This window comes from Juglans microcarpa x Juglans regia, chromosome 3S (assembly GCF_004785595.1).
Source record: "Juglans microcarpa x Juglans regia isolate MS1-56 chromosome 3S, Jm3101_v1.0, whole genome shotgun sequence".
NCBI classification, from domain to species: domain Eukaryota; kingdom Viridiplantae; phylum Streptophyta; class Magnoliopsida; order Fagales; family Juglandaceae; genus Juglans; species Juglans microcarpa x Juglans regia.
The window spans coordinates 6,720,408-6,743,128 of NC_054599.1; the positions used below are offsets into that span (position 1 = coordinate 6,720,408).

At 35.4% G+C, this 22,721-nt stretch overlaps 3 protein-coding genes across 3 annotated transcripts; 2 read left to right on the forward strand and 1 right to left on the reverse strand.

Moving 5' to 3' along the window:
- The first annotated feature begins 8,011 nt into the window (after window positions 1-8,011).
- LOC121257621 (protein yippee-like At4g27745) lies at window positions 8,012-9,619 on the forward strand. The gene is made up of 3 exons (XM_041158726.1): window positions 8,012-8,222; window positions 8,355-8,477; window positions 9,183-9,619. Exons 2-3 carry the CDS (start codon window positions 8,385-8,387, stop codon window positions 9,408-9,410), a joined length of 321 nt encoding a protein of 106 aa, XP_041014660.1. The 5' UTR covers window positions 8,012-8,222; window positions 8,355-8,384; the 3' UTR covers window positions 9,411-9,619.
- An 841-nt stretch (window positions 9,620-10,460) lies between these two features.
- LOC121257618 lies at window positions 10,461-17,600 on the forward strand. Its single transcript, XM_041158720.1, has 5 exons — window positions 10,461-10,820; window positions 11,092-11,297; window positions 12,087-12,185; window positions 12,665-12,738; window positions 17,165-17,600. Exons 1-5 carry the CDS (start codon window positions 10,520-10,522, stop codon window positions 17,388-17,390), a joined length of 906 nt encoding a protein of 301 aa, XP_041014654.1. The 5' UTR covers window positions 10,461-10,519; the 3' UTR covers window positions 17,391-17,600.
- LOC121257616 (pentatricopeptide repeat-containing protein At2g13600-like) lies at window positions 17,497-20,361 on the reverse strand. The gene has a single exon (XM_041158718.1). The coding sequence runs from the start codon at window positions 20,250-20,252 to the stop codon at window positions 17,694-17,696; it is 2,559 nt and encodes an 852-aa protein (XP_041014652.1). The 5' UTR covers window positions 20,253-20,361; the 3' UTR covers window positions 17,497-17,693.
- Window positions 20,362-22,721: the final 2,360 nt, after the last annotated feature.

A 22,721-nucleotide genomic window follows, 5' to 3' on the forward strand; every position in this document is an offset into this window, starting at 1 on the left:
CCGACAGTGAACCGAGCAGAAACATAATATGAAATCTTCTCCTTATTATTCTTGAAACCTCAAGTGTGCACACGGGAAAAATTATATAAAAAATCACTTTACTTCCAAAGTGAGTGCATTAGAAGGAAAAATGTTAGTACCAACTTGAACAAAGGCCACAGTTTTACATCCACGATAAAGTCAGAACAAAAACAGAATGTCATGCTAAACGTTTTCAGATTTCACATCATATCATATCATAGTACAAAATATATTCATAACATATCAAAATCAGATCCTCATCATATAATTATGCACAAATTTTTATACTTGCTCTTTTTTTTCACAATTCATAAATAAAATGTAAAAAATAGCTCATATCTACACCAGTCATAATAGAAAATAGCTTTTTCTTTTCTTAAACAGAATTTCATGTGAATGCAGATAAAATGATCGAACTTGTTTTCAAGTTTTTCTTTTTATAATAAAACATGTATATTTTTCATTAAATCAACCTCAGTCTAATCTTTTTATACAAAGTTTAGCATAAGATCTCAGCTTACCTGAATTTTTTTACTTTTATAAATTTTTTCACAATTGTGCTAAACGAATATTAATCGTCACCTATAAAATAGACACATAACTAACTTAATTTTCTAATTAAACACATATTTTGATATTTAAGTCTTAAATACTAAAATTACCTATTTTTCTTTAAAAAAATCTAAAATTCTCGTAACCCTAACGTATCATCACTTTCGAATTTAATCAATATCCACTTAATATCTACTACTAATATATTAAACTCTAATTTATTTCTGTTAAAAATAAACTTTTTAGACTAATATAAAGTGAGACTAAGGCTCAGTTTGGATTGAGAGGGGCTATGAACCTATCTCATTCTATCTCATATTATCATTATAACTTTAATAAATTTTCACATAAAATACAATAAATAATTTAACTTTTTCAAATATTAAAATAATAGTAATATTAAAAAATAATATTTTAATAATATTTTATTTAATTTTTAACTTTCATATTATTTCATCTCACCTCACTATCCAGAACTAACTTAAGGCCACTTAAAATATTATAAAGTCTCCTGAAATCCAACTGACGCCCATCCTATAAATCAAACCCAACCGTAAGTTCAAAACACATTTTCTTTTGACTTGTAACTCAAAAGGGGCATAAGTGTAATTTTATCTACAAATTAACTCTACTTCGCGTACGAGACTTTACGAAAGACTCTAATTCACTTTCTATTTTTGTCTTAAAGCAAGGCAAACCTTCATGGTGGGAAGCAGAGGGGTGGCATAGACTTGTGGCAGACTTATTAGGGAGTAGCTATACGATGTCCGTCGTGGTGGCCATGCGACGTGGTTTCTCGCTACAGTTTTTGATAATAAGTGGCAGCTGCTTTTCGAGGAGGCAGAACACAAAATGAGAGAGAGTATGGTGTGAGAAACAGAGATCATCGTGAAACAACGAGGAGACGTGCGATATTACTTTTTATTATTTATTTTTATTTAATTATTTATTTTTTAAAGAACTTATTGAAAGTTTTCAAGTTGTAATCCTTATAAATAGGATCCTTAGTCTTTACATTGACATCTTTTGGCAAATTTCCTAGTAGGTAAGCTATTTTGTTTTTGAGATCACCATTCGGTGCTAAGGCACTTGGACTCTTTGGGGTGCAATACATAAATCCCCTAAGAGAATATCACACCTTACAATTCGTGAATAGGTGTGGTTCAATCTATCTTGTTCTTTTCATCTTTAGGATGCAATTCGTGAATCCCTAAGGATCCATTAATCTTATGAGTATTTTTCATTCCATCTTTTGATTTCCATTTTCTATCATTTGATCTTATTATTTTATGTGCATTATTCTTGAATTGTTCTTGAGTCGTTCTTGAGAATTCATAGTGTTCATCCACTCTTCATTGCCTTCATCCATGCATTCACGGTTCACCCATTGATCCATTCCATACCACATAGTCGACTACTTTATTGTTTACCCTAGTCCACTTTCCATAAATTACATTGCTTCCATCACCTCCATAAAACCCTAGCATATATCTTACAAGCTTGAGGTCCAACCTTGGGTCTTCCACCAACTCGTGTGGTTGACCCCTCCAAACAATCTTACTTCGTTCTCCTCCCTAACCCCCAAACATCAATTTCTCAACACAATACAAAATAATGGGATCCACGAGGGACTCCCCCAAGAGTTAGGGACCCCGGTTTTGTCCCTAACACTAAAGTCCACTAGCTTGCCTTGGTGAAGATGATGACCGAGTGATCTTGTTATCTTGCTTGGCTTTTACTAAAGGAATGATGTTTGAGTAATGGAATGATGAAGATAATGCACTTGGGTAGACTAAGTGTTTAAGCTAAGACAAATCAATGTGGGTTGCTAGACTTGCTCTTGAGTGAGGTGCCAAGATGATGGAGGCTAGGGTCGAATGGAAGAGATTAGGTTAGGGTTTGATCTTGAGTGGCGCCAAGTTGATGGAGTGGGAGTGTTCTAAGAGTTGATTAGGGTTGTTTGATGCAATGAGGATGGCTTGGGGGTTGCCCTTGATGTTTGGGTCACTTGCAGGGTGATTAGGGTTGGTAAGGTGAAGTGTAGCTAGGGTTTTGTGAGGTGGCTAGGGTGGATTTCGAGATTTGGAAGAGTTGGCTTAGGGTTGGAGTTTAGGATGATGCTAGGGTTTGGGAATGAGATTGAAGAGTGAGGTTAGAGTTTGGTGGCTAATGTGGGCAGATTAGGATTGACTTGGTCTTAGGAAGATTGGCTAGATTTGATTGGTTTAGGAGTAGATATGAGAAGTTTGTAAGATGGATGAAATCTTTGAGTGAATAGGAAAATTTAAATTTGAATTAAGATGACAAGTCAATAGTTGACTTAGAGAGATTGTAAGAAGAGTGATTTAAGGAATTGAAGAGGATTTACAATTCCTTAAATTAAGGAATTTGGAATGGGAATTTGAATTTGAATTTGAATATGAATATGGTAAGAGGATGGAGAGATTTTAGGAATGTGATTGGATGAGTCAACTTTCCTAAAATTTAGGAAGTTGCAAAAGATTGACTCTTGATGGATGGCTAGTTCAATGGATGATAGAGGCAAAACTCCTAAAATGAAGAATCACCTTATGGAGCCTTGAGGTGGACTGCTAGAGCTTATGTGGATGATGGGCTAATTATGGTAAGTGACAAAGATGGAAAGATGGGAGGCAAGATGGGTTCGGCTAGGTCAATGGGTAAGATGAGGGAGTTGGCGCCTAGGGTTTTAGGGAATTGATGGGGTAGCCGAATGTGGTGAGTGGAAGATATATGTTAGGATTTTATGGAGGTGATGGAGGCAATGTAATTTATGGAAAGTGGACTAGAGCAAACAATGAAGTGGTCGACTATGTGGTATGGAATGGATCAAATGGGTGATTGCATGGATGAAGGTAATGAAAAGTGGATGAACACTATGAATTCTCAAGAACAACTCAAGAACAATTCAAGAACAATACACATAAAATAATAAGATCAAATGGTAGAAAATGAAAATCAAGAGATGGAATGGAAAATACTCATAAGATTAATGGATCCTTAGGGATTCACGAATTGCACCCTAAAGATGAAAAGAACAAGATAGATTGAACCACACCTATTCACGAATTGCAAGGTGTGATCCTTTCTTAAGGGATTCACGTATTGCACCCCAAAGAGCACAAGTGCCTTAGTACCGAATGATGATTTCAAGAACAAAATAGTCTACCCACTAGAAAATTTGCCAAAAGATGTCGATGCAAAAACTAAAGGTCCTATTTATAAGGATTACAACTTGGAAACCCCTAATAGGTCCATTGGAAAATAAATAATTAAATAAAAATAAATAATATAAAATAACATAGTTGACATAGGCCAAATTGACCCATGACATGCATGAGCCCATGGGTGGGCTAGGCTGGCCCATGGCATAGGCCATGGGCATGGCTGTTGGCATGTGGATGACAGGCCCCGTGGCATGCCTATGGGACTGTTGTGGGGCTGTCCAGCCTTGTCATGACATGGCTAGTGGCTTGGCCATGAGCCACAAAACATGGGTTCCTACAAGATGGATTTGTGGCGTCGTGCGATGGCTTCCATCGTGTAACAGGGCTGGAAATTGAGGGACGTGGAGAGGGATTTTCTTGCTATATTTTGGATGTCTGAAACAGAGGATGATGGAGGCTTGCATGGTGGTTCTTAGAATCCTACACGTGGTTCAGGGCGGGCTACAATGGTATGGGTTGGAGGTTTGAACTAGTAGGACTGGTAGCTTCTGTCGTGTAGGAGAGAACTCAGCAGTGTTGCATGGTGGTCATACGTGGTTGTGCTCTGTTATGGCTCTTAGTTTGGACATCACAATGCAACTACGGCTAAGATAGCTTCCACTGGTGATAGAGAAACAGCTTGGGTGCGGGGTGCACAGTGGATTGCTGGATAGGTGGCTGGCAGAAGGGAGAGGCATGCATATATAGATGATGGAAAAATCTAACTGTAAACGATTTTGCGCACTAATACGCGCTCCCATTCAATATGATTGGTTAGAAAGTAGATTTTATTGAAAACAATACTAATTTGAATTTAGAATATGAAAGCAACAACATTAGTACGCAGATCGGTACGTAAACTTGCTTATACATAACAAAACTCATAGATGATTGAAAAATCCTAGGGAAGGAGACATGCATGGCGCGGAGACGGGTATGGAGATGTGCATGGTGTGGAATTTGATCATTGGTTCTCACATGATTGAGTTTTGGGCGTACTAAGTTTGGATAATTTCTTAACCTATAAAAATATTCAACCTAATTTAAAATATTTAATAATTTTAACTTAGTTAGCAAGCCCAATAAGAACTTAATATCCGCCAAAATAAAAATTGGATCCGTAGTCTATTATAAAATTACTCGTTAATCTTAAGTGGGCTTTTCATACATATAAATCCAAAAATTTTTAGAATGTGGCTTATTGCTGAACCCGGGTGTTACAATGGTAGTGCGGTGTATAAAATTTTACTTTTTGAAAATGATTTTTCACAGTTTTTTAATATTTAGATGTCTTGAAAATATAAATCGAAAAATAATTTTAGGCTTGGTTTGGATTGAGAGAGACTCTCTCAACCCATCTCATCTTATCTCATCATTATGACTTTCATAAATTTTCACGCAAAATACAATAAAAAAATTAAATATTTTCAAATTCTAAAATATTAATAATATTAAAAAATAATATTTTAACAATATTTTATTCAACTTTCATCCCAACTCATCTCATCTTAACTCACTATCCAAGTCAATGAAAAACTCAAGCTTCGTTTCTAAATTGGTTTCACCTTAAAAATTTCAGAAATCAATTTCTTCCCATCCCTTTCTTATTTTTTAAAATTTTAAATGTTTTTATTTGTGTACTATAATGTTTTTTTTTTTTTTTTTTTTTTTTTTACATTAGATGTTTTTACTTTTTTATTTTTATCATTCTTTTAGTTTTTGAAATTTTTATTTTTTTATTTTAAAATTTTTCTTTAATGTTATAGCACGTTACATGTCATGTGGCTTGGCACATCAACATAATTAATAGTTTAATTTCTAACATAATGATTAACTAGATCAATGTTAAAGGCAGTGTAAAATGTTCAATAAAAATACACCAAAAATAATTTGAGTTTAAGGCAAACCATATAGGCTGTCTTTGTATTTAATATTGTTTAATATATAAAAAAATTATTATAAAAGGAAAAGTTGACACTAATATTACATTTATCACATAAAGAATTTAGTAAAAATATGGACACCAAAGAGCAAAAGCGTTTTTTAAAAATATATAGACCAATTTGAGATTGTGTCAGAAGTTTTAAAAAGTGTTTAAATAACTTTAAAAACTCTTTAATGGAAAAATTAAGTATATTAAAATAATTTTTAATCTCAATTAAACTAAAAAGTATGTTTGAGAAAAATCATATTTTGATTCTTTTCTTCAAACGTGTTTTTTATGCTAATCTAGAAAGTAGTTCAAATTTTAAAAAGACTGTCAATGAGTGAAAATACTTATACAATTTTTAAACTTTTAAGAATATGATCATAATTTAAAAAAAAATCAAATGATCGTCATTTCTACCTCAAAAATTATTTTTTTAATTTATTTATAAACAAATATAATATATTTGAAAGTGTTTTAAACATATGGTTACCAAACAGAAAAGAACTTTTTAACAATATAACTTATTATTTAAATTATAAGATATAGTCTTAAAATTATAAATTATATTTTTCACCGAAATTCTAAACATGAACATATTCTCATATTGTCAACCAAACAACAAAAAAGCCTTTTTTACCAGTAAAAACCAAATAATTTATTTAAAAAAATTATTTTAAATTCAAACAACAGACCCTTATTCACTTACATGATATTAAAAGAATTTAAAAAGTAAGTAGAGAATGATAAATATTTTTCCAATCATTTAATATTAATTTAATGTATGATATGAGTTAATAATGAAAAAATTTTCAAATCTTGCATAGTCAAAGAATGACTGTTTTCAATTTAAAATTATATCATTCCTAATTATATTGATTAATGTTTCGCATTTTTATGAATTTTTGTTCAATTGGTTAATTTACAAAACTACTTAAATAAATTGCATTAATCGGTGAGATATAAAATTAAAAAATTCGATGTAACAAGTAACACGGCATCTTCAAAAAGCTTATTTGTTTCTTGCTTTACAAGCTCTACGGTGTATGTGTAACTAATTATAATTCATACTAATCAATGTCATAATTACAACCCAATTAAAATTATTATTGTTGGAGATAAAGTCAACAATCAAAAACTAAAAATAAATAAATATAAATATTAGAGAAATAAAAATTATCAAGATATTTTGAAAATAAATAATATTATTTAAATGAGTTTATATCATATATCATTCACATAAACGTAGAAAATTATATAATTATAAAGTAATGCTACTCGGTATCTATTTTATTATTATCTTTTTATTGACTCATGATGTGATATTAAATAATTAGAGACTATTTATTAAATTTTAGTTATAAGATTATCATTTAATACAACATAAAAAAATATTAAAAAGATGATAATAAAAGAATAATAAATGAATTTATTTATAATTATATTGAGAAATATTTTACTCATAAATTGATATAATTTGATATAATTCATCAAATTGTAAAATTATTTTTATTATAATATAGATATAATAGATAAGATAAAAATACATCAATTTATAAGATTATTTTATGTAATTTTTTTCGGATGAAATACTTATTATATTACATGAATGCTCTTGCGCGTGTCATGCAGCATATGCGCTCGCGCGTGAGTCATCAGTGAACTTGAAATGCTGCAGAAAATACTCTCTCTAACTCAGAGTCCCAACTCCCAAGTGCAAAAGCTGCCGGCTTGAATCTGTGTGACTGTATCACAGTGATTAGGTATTTAGGTTAATTCTGATAAGAAAATAAAAAAAATTCCATCTATTTAATTCATAATTTTAGATTACGTTTTGTTGTTAAATTGAATTGAACTGAATTGAGTTAAATTAAGATAAAAAAATATTATTAAAATATTATTTTTTAATATTATTATTATTATTTTAAGATTTGAAATTTAAATTATTTATTATATTTTATGTTAAAATTTGAAAAAATTATAATGATGAATTTAGATGAATTAAAAGAAATTTAACATTCAAACGAAGCCGGTTTTAGGTTAAAAATTTATCTCAATTTACTTTAATTTATCTTATTTTATTATTATAATTTTTTTAAAATTTTGCATAAAATATAATAAAAAATTTATTTTTTTAATTTTAAAATAATAATAATATTAAAAAATAATATTTTATTTACCTCTTCTGAAACGACCGAACGTATTCTATCGGTTAACTCGTGATACGGCAATAGTTCTCCAAAAATAGAACCTGTTAATTTTTTTTTAAATAGATTTTCAAAAATATTCTTTGATGTTCTTCTTATTTGCGTTTAACACAGATCCTGTCTCTATCAGACCCATTGTATATTCAAACTCTAAATAAAATAATATCGAATCTTTACTCAACCTTGTAATCTACTTTGCTCTGGCGTCTAATCTTGCACGCCAACGCCCGCCCCCTTTGTTCTTATCTTTCTTGCTGCAGACTTTTTGGGTCATCATTGAGCTTGTTGCAGGTAAAGCAATGCCTCTTTACGTTTCTTTCTTCCATATTTTGGTCTCAAATTGGGTTTAGCTCTCTGTTCTCTGTAAATGATCTTTTGTTTCTTCTATCTGGGTGTTTTTCAAATTTTTGTGGGTTTGCAGAGATTGGAGTTTGGAGCTGAAATTGTTGGTTGATGGCGGAATTGATAGGGCCGAGATTATACAGCTGCTGTAATTGTCGAAACCATGTTTCGCTTCACGACGATATTATTTCCAAGGCTTTTCAGGTGAAGCATCTCAATTCCCCTGCATACTGTTTCCCTGTTTGGTCACAATATCAAGCATATTGTTGTTTTTTTTTTTTTTTTTTTTGTGATTCTTGACATATGATCGTTGGACGTTGTTTTCAAATCATTCTTGTAAATGGGAAAATTCCAAGCTGAGATTCGAGTGCAGAGGATTATTCTTGAGAATTGTGAGTTACCCTTGAATTGAAGGCTCTGAAATACACACACCAAGTGTTTTGGATTGAGGAACACATATCTCTGAGGATCTATATTGAATTCAAACCCAAATAAAAACCGAACAGAAAAGGGCTAAAGAGAAAGAATTGAACCCAGAACTGCCTTTCTTTTATGGGTAAATAGGTTTATTGGACGCCAAGAGAGGAATTGAGGTCCAGTACAAACTGCACTCTGAAATAAAAGGAGAGCACTTGGATCTATACTTATTATGGCACATAGAAGACAGCTACACCCAAACAATTATAGATCATGAGAATAACTGCCTTGTCATGGCAAATCTCTGATGAGCCTTTGCAATGCCATCCCCATAACTGATTACTTAAAGAATTCATAAACACACACATATGTTGCTGATTATGGCTTGATGTTATCACCATCGTTTTCATATCTTTTACGAAAACTCCTATTGTTGTTTTGATTTGGGGTAGATCTCCCTATATCATTCTTTTCCATGATTATTGTTATCAGGGAAGACATGGCCGAGCATTTTTGTTCTCCCACGCAATGAACATCGCTGTTGGGCGAAAAGAAGACAGACATCTCATGACTGGTCTCCACACTGTAGCTGATATCCGTTGTGCTGATTGCCAAGAGGTGTTGGGATGGAAGTATGAGCGAGCTTACGAGGCATCACAGAAGTACAAGGAAGGGAAGTTCATCTTTGAGAAGTCAAAGATTGTTAAGGAGAACTGGTAGCATGCCTGGATTAGGTTCCTCATCCCATCGAATTCCCCACCTTGAAGTAACTCATAATGGTTCATGAAGTTCATCTTGTACAGGAAGTTCTACCCATCTGAAAAAATTGTCATTGTTTCTCAGTTTTTCAATCTTGCAATGTGCTCATTTCTGGAAGTTGTAATTTGAATCTTCAACTTCTGTGTTAATAAACTGTCCTCATTGTTCAAGTATGTGATTTCCATATTCCATGTAGATTATTCGTGGGTATAAAACCTTATCAACAGTTCTGTTTGGTTGTTTGATCTAAGACAAAGGAAAAGAAGAAAGAAAAAAGAGTGAAAAGAATGGTTGCTTTTTAGGCTTTTCCTTTATTGTCCTTCGAGAAGTACTAGAGTTATAAAGAGATTTTATAAAAATAAATTCATAAATTGACGTGACTTTATGTGATACGTTATATATATTTTATAATAAAAATAACATTATATCTAAGAAAATGCTAGGAAGTTACTCTTAGGACTTTTTTATATTTTTTTTACTTAATGATTAAGGAAGTATTTTTTTTAATAATATTGTTTTTTTTAAATATTTAAAAGTGTTAAAAATATATGTAAAAGAAAAAAAAAATAGAAAACAACTAGCAGTGCGAGTAGCACTAACTTATAATCTAATGTATCATATTAAATCATATCAATTTATGAATTTGCTTTTGTGAACTTCTTTTATGGCAAAATCATTTCTTTTGTCCTAAACTACAAAGTATGATTAGATTATATCTTTCTTTTTGAAGGGGATATTATTTCTGAGTTACAGTTTCATTAGAATTCTTCAAAAGCTTTATAAATTAAGTTGAGAATTCAAATAATGGCTATCGCATCATCAATGCAATAGTTTGGCTTTCCTTTTCATTCTAGTCTCAATTTTTGACACCTCAATTGTGATTTTCTGAGGGTTTGGGAAATGGAGAGTAGAGACAGGCGGAGAGTTGAGGAAAAGAATACGACGTCGTAGTAAGTCTCACCACTCATCCACACCTGGCCGTTTAAACGTGGTTATTAAAACGGGATGTTTTAATGCCACGGAAGACGGCTATTTCTAGAGGGAGAAAGCGAGTCGAGTGAGAGAGAGAGATGTACTTGAAGAAGGCCCTTTGGGCGAAGGAAGTAGCTTCGAAGGTGTCGCCGGAATCGGAGCCGCAGCAGCATTCTGCGGCTATGGTAGTCCAGGAACTGGTTGATTCGCTGAACCGGCAGCGGCTGTACCGGGAGATCACGCTGGCCCTGAAAACCGGGCTCCGTGACGCCCGAGCAGAGTTCTCGTTCCTCCGCATTCGCGGCCTCCGAAGTCTCCTCAATTTCCTCCGATCCGTTGCAGAGTCAGACTCCACCATCCAGCTCTTCTGCCTTACTCAGTCCGTCCCCGAGCTCCGAGGTTCCTTTTGTTTCATAAATGATAATCTCATCTTAGAGAGCTCTGCTTCTGAATTTGAAGTTTCTCGTTCTAATTCTAAAACGAAGACGTCTCATGCGTTCATCAACTAAACGCCAGTAAAAAATTAGTAACAACTCTAAATTTGGATTACATTGCCTTAACAAATTAGACTAGATTAGATTGCCGAAATGCAATTGTGATTATTGTTTGTGGGTGGATGACTGTTGTAAGATCGAACTCGAATTGATAATATTGGTTTACGGTGTAATAGTGGTTCCGGCTTTGTTCCAACATTCACTAAAAGAGCCACAAGACGAGATAGTAGCAAATTTGGATCATTTATTTGGCGTAGAGCCTTTGAAGATAACTAGTCCCTCAACTGATGCCGAAGTGGCACTCGCGCTGCGGGTCTTGGAAGGTTGTTGCCTGCTCCATAGAGAGAGCACAGCTTTGGCCCATCACCATAAGGCAATTCAGGTATCCTCCGCTATTTATGTGGCTTAGCTTGTCATTGTGTTATAATTAGTAGTGTTAAGAGTCAGATATGATAGGAAGATTGTTATATTGAAAATTATAAATCCATGTAAATGTCTTTGAAATAATAAATATAGGAGCACTAAAAGGCCATTGCTCTGATCTCTGATCATAAACCAAATTAATGGTGCCCTGCTTCCAGTTCTGACCAGGGCAAACTTCTTGCACTTCCTTGAATCACAGATTCCACATTATGTGGCTTTTGATATAAAGCTTGTTGCATTTTCATCCTTCTACTTAAGGAGGACCAGGCATACCACAGACAATCCTACTTGTCCAAAAATAGGAACTTAAATTGAGAACGGGACTCACAATTAAATGAATGAAGAAAGTGAATCACAGATTAAATTTGCATATTTTGGGTGACCCATTTGGCACTTTATTTATCATCTAATCAGCTGTCTAAACTTTATCCATGGTTATTGACCCAAAGAAGTAAGCTAAATGGTAGATGCCTTGTGTGATTTTCATTGGACATGGTTACTATCACAGAGGGGTTCATAGTTCAGATTTTGTATCTCTATATTTTTCAAACTGATTGTCTTGTTGAAATCTTACATTCTTCCTGTCCATTTTGTTGATCTGGTTAAAAATAATGTTACCACCTGTCTTATGAAATTCTATATTATGGCATTTTAAGTTATGTTCTTGGCTGTTCAAGTGTGCCAATGTTCGTGGGAATCAACTTTGAGTCCTAAATACCAGACTTAGAACTGGTTTTCTATTATGCAGGTTTTAATTAACATATTATCAACTCGTGGAGTACTTGAACAAGGTGCATGCTTAGATGCGTTAATCTCAATAATGCTGGATTCAACTGCCAATCAAATGGTATTTTTATTGTTATAGCTAGCCGTAATTTATGGATCAAACTTTGGGTACAACTATTGAAGATCTCACCATGACTTCTGATTGTCTATGTCAAAATTTATTGGCCATAAATTTATTTTGTAGCTGGTTTCTGATTAAAGTTAATTGTACCTGTTTTAGATTTTCTTTTTAGTTAATTGAAGTGCAGTCAGTATTTTGTTGTTTCTATCAATTTTGGTTAGGCCGTGATACTGGTTTGAGTAGGCTCAAAAGAGGAAATGAGATTTTGGAATATGACTGATAAGATTTAGCCAATCAAGTTCACCTTACTAATCCGAGAGCAGAGATGTATCATTCTTAATGCCCTGCATAAATTTTGGCATAAATTTTGTCTGGACCTTGTAGCCAAAGAATCATCCCAGCATTTTAAAGTGAACTTTGAGTGGTATAGTTTTTTGTATATTCATTAATGTCTGTGTACTTCGGTTTCTATTTACAAGGATTTTGAGGCATGTAATGGCATCGAGGAAGTTGCAGAGCTCATAAGAGACAAACAATTGGATGAAAATCTCAGGTATTTTCCTTTTCCTTGCTTCAATGCTTACAGCATCTGTTATGTAAGGTGATGCAGTTCCTCTCTGATGGCAATACCAAATCACAGTTTTCTTCCATTATGGCCAATACTCTGTGTTCTAGATTTGGTGTTGACACATACGGTAAGAACTTCACAGATGGCCAGCTGGTTTAGATTCTGTGGAAAAGAGTTGGACATGAAGAATAGTTTTCTTTGCTTAATTGCTCTCCACTTTGAAGCCTTTTCTACTGCATTCCTCCAGATTTTTCTAACAAACACATTAGATAGATTATCGCTTTATTATATAATAAGTTCTGTCTTTGTTCCCCCGTCTCTCTCGTCGCGAGCTCCACTCCCTATTCCTTCTCCTCTCTAGTGGTTGGGTCAATGTGTGTTCATTATTCATCCAACTCAGCAAATTGGACCATTTTAATCTTTGGAACTGATTTTTTTGTTCTTTCCAAATGATTGTATTCTTATTGAGTTAAACTTGTGTGATACCAACTGTAACACCCTCATCCCGGAGGTTTGGAGAGTTAGCTCTTTATACTTAATATCAATTCCAATACCACAATTATAAAACCCAGAAAACTCAATAAAATATTATTTCATTTACTCAATCCAAATATCCATGTTCCTTCACCGAAACAACAAAGAAATTCTCAATAAAGTAAATTAGCAACTTCCCAAAGACTAAAAAATATCCTTAACCTAACACATCAAAATATCTGAAAATAACCAATTTACTAACTATGACTCTCAAATAAGTACTTGTACCATTGGACACTTATTCCTTTACGATCATCACATCTTACTAAAACTTCCTACTCTTGTTCTCTAGTTGAACCGTCAAAATCATCTGAAAAATATTTAGAGATAATGGGTGAGTTATCAACAACTCAGTAAACAGAGAACATATGTTAGCATGTAAATATGAGCATTTACAGAGTTCATAATGCATAACAAAATACTTTCTTTCATAATGCAAAATCAGAATATTTTTTTTCAGAATGCAGAGTCAGAACATGTTATAAAAAATATCAGAGCGAAAGTTCGAAAATATTTATAATCAAAATCCCTTTGGCATAATATAAACTGAAGCATCACATCTTATCTTATTTTATCAGAATAGGTACCATGTTTATTCCTCGTGGTAGGGTTGTGCAAACCCCGGCAGCCAATCGAGGAGAAACAAAATGTGAATCTTCCTTTTATTATTCTTGGAGCCTAGAGTATGCAAACAAGAAAGACCACGCAGAAACTACTTTGCTTCCAAAATGGGTGCACCGGAAACAGAAAAGTTGGTACCAACCCGAACAGAAGCCACAGTTTTATACCCGTGGTAAGGTCAAACGGAACAAAAACAGAAACAAAATGTTATGCCAGAGGCTTTCAGAAATCACATCATATCATATCAGAGTACAAATATTTTCAAAACAGAATCAGATCACAAAAATATAATTTATGCACAAAATTTCATACTCGCTCTCTTTTGCACAGTTCAGAAACAAAATGTCAAAATAGCTCATGTCTAAAAATCTCGTGAGTAATGTAGAACAAATAATTGAGGTAGTTCAAATTTCTTTTTATAACCAAACATGCATATTTTTCAAAAACTCAACCTCAATCCATTTTATTTTTATGCAAAGTCTAGTATAGGAATCTCGCTTACGTGAACTTCTTAGCTTATCAGAATTTCTCCATAGCAATATTTGAACAAAAATCAATCATTACCTATAAAATAGTCATGTAGTTTCCATAAATTTCAATTCGATTCTTAAACCTGAAATACTAACATTACCTATTTTTTTTTTCTAAATGTCTAGAATTCTCTTAATCCTAAAAAATATCATTACTACCCAATTTCATCAAATAATCACATAATTCTCTTAACATAATAATAACAAAATATATTAATACTAAATAATATAATTGAAAAATCTTACTTATTTTCTATAGGAAAAATAAAGTTTCTGTAATAAATTATAACCTCGCCAGTCTCATTTAAAACACAAAACCAACCCAATTATGAGTTCAAAACACCTTATAATTTGACTTGAAACCTTGAGGGTATTTGGGTAAAATAGTAATATCATAAAATAAGTCTTCTCCTATGTAAAATGCAAGAAAGCAAAACACTTTAGTTTGTAAAAGATCACAAGCGAGAGGGAGACCCAAGTGTGACGGAGACTCACAGAAAGAAGTTAGTTGTGGCGGAGCTGGTTGGATCAGAGGTTGTGTCGGCAAGATGGGCGGCTGAGCACTGATGAGTGAGAGAGAGAGAGAGAGAGAGAGAGAGAGAGAGAGAAAGAGATGAGAAAGAGTGAACATAGTGGGAGAAAGAGACGGAGAAGCAGTGGAACGTTTGGCGATGGCTCACCGTGAGGGACTAGGCAGAACTGAGGTGGCTTGAGGCTGACGGTAAAATGACGACCGGTGGATTCTGTTGCTCTTCTGATCGACGACGCTGTATTTCCTTGCCATGGCTGGTGGCACAGAAACGAGTTGATAGGGATAAGGCTGTCGTTGCTCTCTTTCGAGGAGGAGAAACAGAGGACAACGGCTGGGTTATCCGTTGGCTTGAGGATGACCTGGTGGCTCTCTTAACAGGTGGTTGCGATGGCTGAGGAGTGGGCTATCATGGTGGTGGTGCAGGGACGGCGACGGAGATGGTTGAAAGGTGCAGTCTTTTGCTGTTTTGGATGTCTTGAACGTACGGGGTTGGCAAGGCTGCTGGACGTAACGGAGGCTGTGGGCTGCGGGGAGGCCGATATGGGTCTTGGTGATGGTGGTTGAAGAAGGTAGCAGCGGCTGCATGGTGGTTCTGCAAAGGTGTTGCAGACATTGTGGTGAACAGCTGCAGGTAATGAAGTACGCTTGACACTTCGGTACATGATGGATGAGAAACACCTCTTTGTGTTTCATGCTAGGGATCAACCGAGAGGAGCTTGGGATTGAAAGTACCTAGAGGTGGTGCGGCGGCAGCCGAGTATACATGAGATTGAGGGCTGTGTGAAACTTTGAGGTTAACGTGTGAATATATAGGTGACCAAAAAAAACCCTAAGAGATAAGGGAAAGTGGCGTGCATGATAAGGATAAAACGGACGTGAAATTGTGTAGAACGTGGAGTCTAAAATAAGGTAACACGGGCTTGGGCTTTTTCAGTGAATTATAGGCCTTGACTCAACTTAAAAAATAGGTCAACTTGTCCAAAAATTTTCTCAGCCCATAAAAAGATTTTTAACCTCATAATCAAACCCAACAAAAAACAAAAACATAGTCCGCCTAAATAAATAAATAAAAAAAAAACAGAAGCCCACAATACATTCTAAAAAAAATTATCAGAAGTTCCAAAAGGGCTTTTCATACAGAAAAATCCAAGAAAAGTTTAGAAAGCAGGCTGGGTGCTAGACTTGGGTGTTATATACCCCATTCTAATAAGTGATAACGTAGGTGGTGTATGAGATCTCAATTTGCTTAGGAAGGTGAATTTCTTGCTCTTTATAATATTCTAATGGGGCTCCAATTGTATTATTAATTAATCTTTTTGGAGTATAGGTTATGTGGATTGGGCCTTCCATTAGAGCGTTACAAATGGAATCAAAGTCTATTCCTATAAGAAATGTGGGACTTGAGCCATGTCATTTATGACAGACTGGCTCGATGAGGACGTCAGGAATATAGAAGGGGGGGGGGAGGAGAGATTGTGAAACCCCATTATGATAAGTGATAAGGGTAGGTGATGTATGAGATCACACATTTGGGAAGAAAAAGTTCTTGCTTTTTATAATATTCCAATGGGACTCCAATTATATCATTGACTAGTCCTTTTGGAGTATAGACTATGAGGCTTGGGCCTTTTATTAAGGCGTTACAACTTGACATCTTATAATTGAGTCGAGAAGAGACAAATGTAGTGAGCTGAGAGTATAAATTTTTTAACAGTATAGCAGTCAGGGAGAGCGAAAATTGGGGAAAATAGAATATTTACCCAAAGCAAGTTTCCTTTGAATTGTACTCGAGTAACTTTTGAAGTCTTTGAAATAAAATACTTACAGCACCTCTTTAAATGGTAGTCATATGATCGCAGGCTGGTGGTATTTCCTGCTTTCTTTTTCTAGACAACCCTTTTTGTTGTGGGGCTAATCAGTTTTAACTGGAGCATTTTTGATCTAGAACATAAATTCTCGTCTTCTTTCCTTGTGTCCTACGTCTCATACCCTAGTTTATTTGATTAGATAAGCTTTTTGGAACCAACTGTGGTCATTAAGACTTGGGAATGTACCTTTGAAATGTAGATAGGAGATGGTTTATCGGTCCTTAATTTTCCATAATCTTACTCTTGTTCAACCCTTTTTGGCGGGATATTTAATTTATCACTAGTCCAATACATGGCAAGAATGAATATCTTTTTCCTGTGATTAGGTTGAAATGTGGTGAGTTCCTGTTGCTACTCATAGGGCATGTAAATGGGAGGGAAAAGCCTCCCTTGGCAGCCATACACGAAGACATAAGCCGACTTCTAGGAGAGAAATCTGCCTCCTTGATATGGGCAGCGAGCCAATTTGGCTCCACACTGGATCCCAAGGAAAGACTGACGGCTTTGCACATCCAAGCTGGAAGGGTGCTTGAGTCACTCGATCTGTACTAAGTCTTGACATCACTATGCCTGTACTGAATTTAACATAGGAATGTTGCTTTCAACCATTCTGGCGCTACCAGTGGTGTTTGCCATTATTATGTTGAAGATACAGATAGAAAAAGCACATTTTTTATTTTTTAAATTTCCTCTGTCTGTATCATGTTTGACTGACTATTGGGTGAAAAGGCTAGTAATCAAGGAAGAATGTTTCAGAAGCTACCTTTTGGAACTTTATCCTTATATTCTGTAGGATACAGCATGGAACATTTTTTTTTTCTTTGTTTCAAATTCAAGTTTTTGTTGCACTAGACTCTAAAGAGAAGTTGAGAACCCTCTTTTCATCTGAATGGTCAAATTATCTAAAATAGAATAAATTTCTTCAGCTCGGTTGTGAGATTTATCACTTGCAAGAAACACATGAATCTCATCTCTATCCTCAATCCAACTGCATCCCGGGCTCTTTTGCATTCCTTTACTGTTCATCATTTGTCTTGTTTTAGCTAGATCATCCCATCTCCCGGCATAAGCGTACAAGTTTGCTAATAGAACATAGTTTGCAGTGTTATGCGGTTCCAACTCTAGGAGCCGCTCTGCTGCCATTTCTCCTAATGCAACATTACCACAAACAACACATCCTCCAAGCAAAGCACTCCACATCACCAAATCAGGCTCCATGGGAATTTTCTTGATAAGTTCATAAGCTTCGTTAAGCTGACCTGCTCGACTTAAGAGATCAACCATACAAGTATAGTGTTTTAATGTGGGTTTCACTTTGTAATATCCCATCATATCAAAGATTTCATGACCCGTTTCGACTGATCCGGCATGGACACATGAAGAAAGAACTGACAGAAAAGTCACCTGGTCTGGTCTAAAACCCTCTTTCAACATTTTCCGGAATAATGCAATTCCCTCATCCCCATGTCCATGCATGGCATATGCTGTAAGCATGGCATTGTGAGAAACCAAATTAGGATTCTCAATCCTGTTATAAGCCTGCAAAGCGTGTTTTATACTTCCACATTTTGCATACATGTCCAAAAGTGTCGCTCCAATGTGGATATCTGATTCATAACCAAATCTGATCGAATGTGCATGAACCTGCTTGCCTCGCTCAATTGTGGCCAACCTTGAGCATGCCGTTAAAATCATTCCAACGCTGTATATATCAGGCCTCAAATTTGAAGTCTGCATTTCTGCGAACAATTTCATGGCTAAATCATAATGGCCATTTTCCACATAACCGGCGATAATACCATTCCATGTATATACATTCAGCTCAAAACCATCTGCTTTCATCTTTGGAATAAGATCTGGAATATGTTCTTTCTTATTGCAGTATGCATAGCCAGAGATTAGAGCGTTCCAAGTTGGTGTATCCCTTTCATTTACTTCATCAAAAGCCATTTGAGCTGCTTCTAAGTGTTGGCATTTACAGTACATTTCCACTAGAGCTCCACCCACAAAGGTGTTAGATTGCAGACCTCTGACAATGGCATGAGAATGTATTTCCTTCCCTAGTCTCAAATTTGCCATATCGGCACAAGCACTAAGAGCGCTTCCTAGAGTAAACGAATCAGGTTCAAACCCTTCCATCAGTACATCTCGAAACAAGCTCAAAGCTTCATCAAACATGAAGCTATCTGCATATCCTGATATCATGGAGTTCCAAGAAATTATATCCTTCTTGATGCCAGCTAGCTCCATCCGATCAAACAGTTCCTTGGCCTTGGAGATGTCACCATTCTCGTAATACCCGACGATCATTGTATTATATATGACACAATTTTTAATGGAATTCTTTGAAAATATGTTGGAAGCACTCCCCATATCAGCACATCTCCTGTACATGTCAACTAATCCATTCACAGTGAAAGGGTTAGACATAAGCCCATGTCTAGTTATATAGCCATGGAGTTCTTTGCCAAGGCTTAGCTTTTGTAGTCTCGCACAAGCTGGGAGAACACTTGCTAGTGTTCGCGCATTTGGTTGAAATCCTGCAGCCTGCATCCTGTAAAGCAGCTCAATGGCTTGCTCATCATAACCATTCTGCGAAAACCCTCCAATAACTGCACTCCAAGTAACAAGATTCGGCATTAAATTGTCCAAAGACATTCTTTCCAGAAACTCCAATGCCTCGTAGACCAAACCGTTGGCAGCACAAGCTGTGACCAAAGAATTCCATGAAACACGGTCCTTCTTGGGCATCGTTGTTAAAACTTTCTTGGCATCATCTAAACTGTCACATTTGCCATACATATCTATCAGAGCATTACCCACATAAATATTTGAAGCAAATTGATTCTTCACCGCAATCGCATGCAACTGTCTTCCTAGTTCTACCATGCCAAGACCACTGCAGATCTTATAGACCACCGGAAACACGAAAAACTCTAAAGCAATGTCCGCGAATTGTAGTTCTCGAAAGAGCAAAAGAGCTTCCTCAAAGAACCCATTATCCACATGGACGCTAAGAATGGCAGTCCAAGAATACATATTTCTAAGCGGCATTGTTTCGAACAACCAATTCGCGTGTTCCAAACAACCACATCTCCCATACATCTGGAGCAACTTGGTTTCCACAAACTCGTGCCCATGAAACCCAGATTTGACTGCGTGGGCATGTATCTGTTTCCCTAAAATTGGGCATTTACAATATTCAAGAAGCGAAGCATATGCGTTCGAATCCACCGGCTTATCAAGGGTGGGGAGGCGAGTATGCTTGGTAGGGAGAGTAACGTGCCTGTGTCGGTGGGCAGGTTCAGGTGTCTGAAAAGAAAGGGTAGACGCTTTGATAGGACTGTTCGAATCAAGCAGTGGTGGCGATGGTGGCAGTGGGCGAGCGACAGGTTCCAAAAAGTGAGAAGGCATTTTCTTTTGGCAATCGCTTGAGAATCGTGTGAAGTGACAAACGAGGGGGAGAGGAAAGAGATTGGGATGTGCCTCTGCTTCCTGCCACCGCCACAATTCATAAACATGATGGTTTCCAAACGCCAAAAATGTTTAAACATTTTTGGTATATCCTACCTGCTTAGTCGGGGTATGAGATTTTATAATCTCTGTCGTAGACAGATGTGGTAATTTTTTTAAGATCTAGGTCTTTAGAGATTTACCATTTAGACTAGACTATATCAGTCACGATAGTGTACTGAGAAGTTATTAATAATTGTAATTGACTTGTTTTTCAAGTCAACTTTGTCAGTCCTCTCTTAATGAAGGATAATATTAATTTTATAAAAAAAAAAAATTGATTAAACATTTTACCACTATTTTAATACAATATTTTTATTTCTTAATTTAAACTCATTAAAACCAAACAAAAATTAAAAAAAATATTATTTTATTAATGAACCATGTAACTTTTTCTTTTAAAAAAATAATTGTGTAAAAGTTGTAAAATAATTATATATATTTTTATTATTTAATTATTTCCAAAGCTTAAGATGTTACGACTCAAATCACTACAACAACAATCTATTTTTGTGAAGATTTGGACACAAAAAGTAATTTATTATTGTTTCCTTGTTTCACTTCTCGCGAGTAAAAAAGTCACAATAAATGATCTTTTGTGGTGAAAATATGTTGTTGTAAATAATATTGCTGGAAAAGAATCTGACATGTTTCGAGTATTTTATGACGACACAAAATCGTTGCTGAAAATAATTTTTCAGCCCATATCAATCGAAAAATCCCAACTCCTTTCCCCCGCCTTACTTTTCCCATTTATCTTAAGAGTAATTCTACTCTTAGCTCACTTAAGTCTCTAACACCACACACTAGTTGGGCTGGTTTTTTTTTTTTTTTTTTCCTCCAAACGATTCGTTTTGAAGACTACTTTCATGTTTTCGACCTTCTCCCCCAAATCTTCGATTCGGATTTGCCTCTACGCTGTTTCCTTACCAACACCAACTGAACATTGTAGTGGATTACGTGGTTGAACAAAGTGCTAAAAGAGAAGATGAGCATCTCACAAGTGTCCATTGGGGGATATAAAACATAAAATGAAGGGAAATTTCATGGAAGGCGACTCCGTCTTCGTCTTCATCTTCGTGAATGAAACCAAAGAGTTGTTGCGGTTGCTGTCATCATCTTCGTCTTTGTCTAATCCCAATATTCTGTCTGTGGTCGTCGTTGTGGGTAGGATCGAAGCTTGTTGTGGTCGTCGTCATCTGGCTTTGTCTTTGTTTGATCCCAAATGTCATACCATATCTCTCTATCTCTTGCGAAGAAGAAAAAAGATGGTAGCCATCAAAACCATTCAAACCTCTTTCATAACAACCAAACAGGAAATTTTCCACACAAAAAGACCCCTCAACGCAAAGACTTTTTTCTTGTGCCTCAGCAAACTTTTCAACTGTCGAAACATGCAATGAATATAGAAATTTAGAATTATCTTTCTTCTTTTTTCCCTTCGTTTCATCCATTTTCTTGGGAACCAAACGGAGCAAGATTTGACAGTTACCTTAAATAAAGCAGACGAGTGTTAGCAATAGAGCAAATCCAGTAATGTGTAATGTAGAGAAAGTCATTCATGGGGATTCGCCTGACCTTCGTAGATGGAGATGCGTTCATGGGGATTCGGCATTCGCAAATGGAGATACGTTTTACTCGAAGGAATTGGACCATTTTACTTAAACCAGGTCGGTCACATCAGCTGGTGTGTGGAGTTGGAGGCTAGATCGGCTTAGGACTAGATTTTCTCTTATCTTAATGCTCTCTCTCTTATCTGTAAAGTTTTTGCCGCCTATCCTCACATTGTTTACCTGTTACAGCGCCATCGCCTTCTGGCTTAGTCGGTGACTCTCTCTTTTTCTCTATAACTCTCACTCGGTCCTTCTCTCTCTCCCTTCATGATTAGGTGCCCCACCATGGTGTCATAGCAACCCATGGTAGTGTGTCACCTCCTCTACTCGGTTTCTATTTTAGTAAGCTCTCTCATTCTCTCTTTTCTCTCTTTGTGTCTAGTTCTCTCACTCACACTATCGGTTTTGCCATTCTCTCTCTGCTGGATTCGTCCATCTTTCTGTCCCTCATTCTATCTCTACCTCTCTCTCTATCTATCTTTTGCTATATGTTTTTAGATTATTTTTTTGTTCATTTGCAAGTGAAAGGATCATGAATTACAGAAGATTCTATCCAATACTAGTTTGATTATGAAATTTTTTTGAAATTGCAACAATATATCTACTTCTTGTTAGTTTTTATGTATTAAAGTTCATCTATCTATCTATCTTAAAGTACAATATTTTCAATGATTCTTTCACTTATTTGCTATGTGCATGTTTGAGATTGCGGTGAAAAATATAACTTATACCTTTAGTGCTTATAACTTATAGCTGG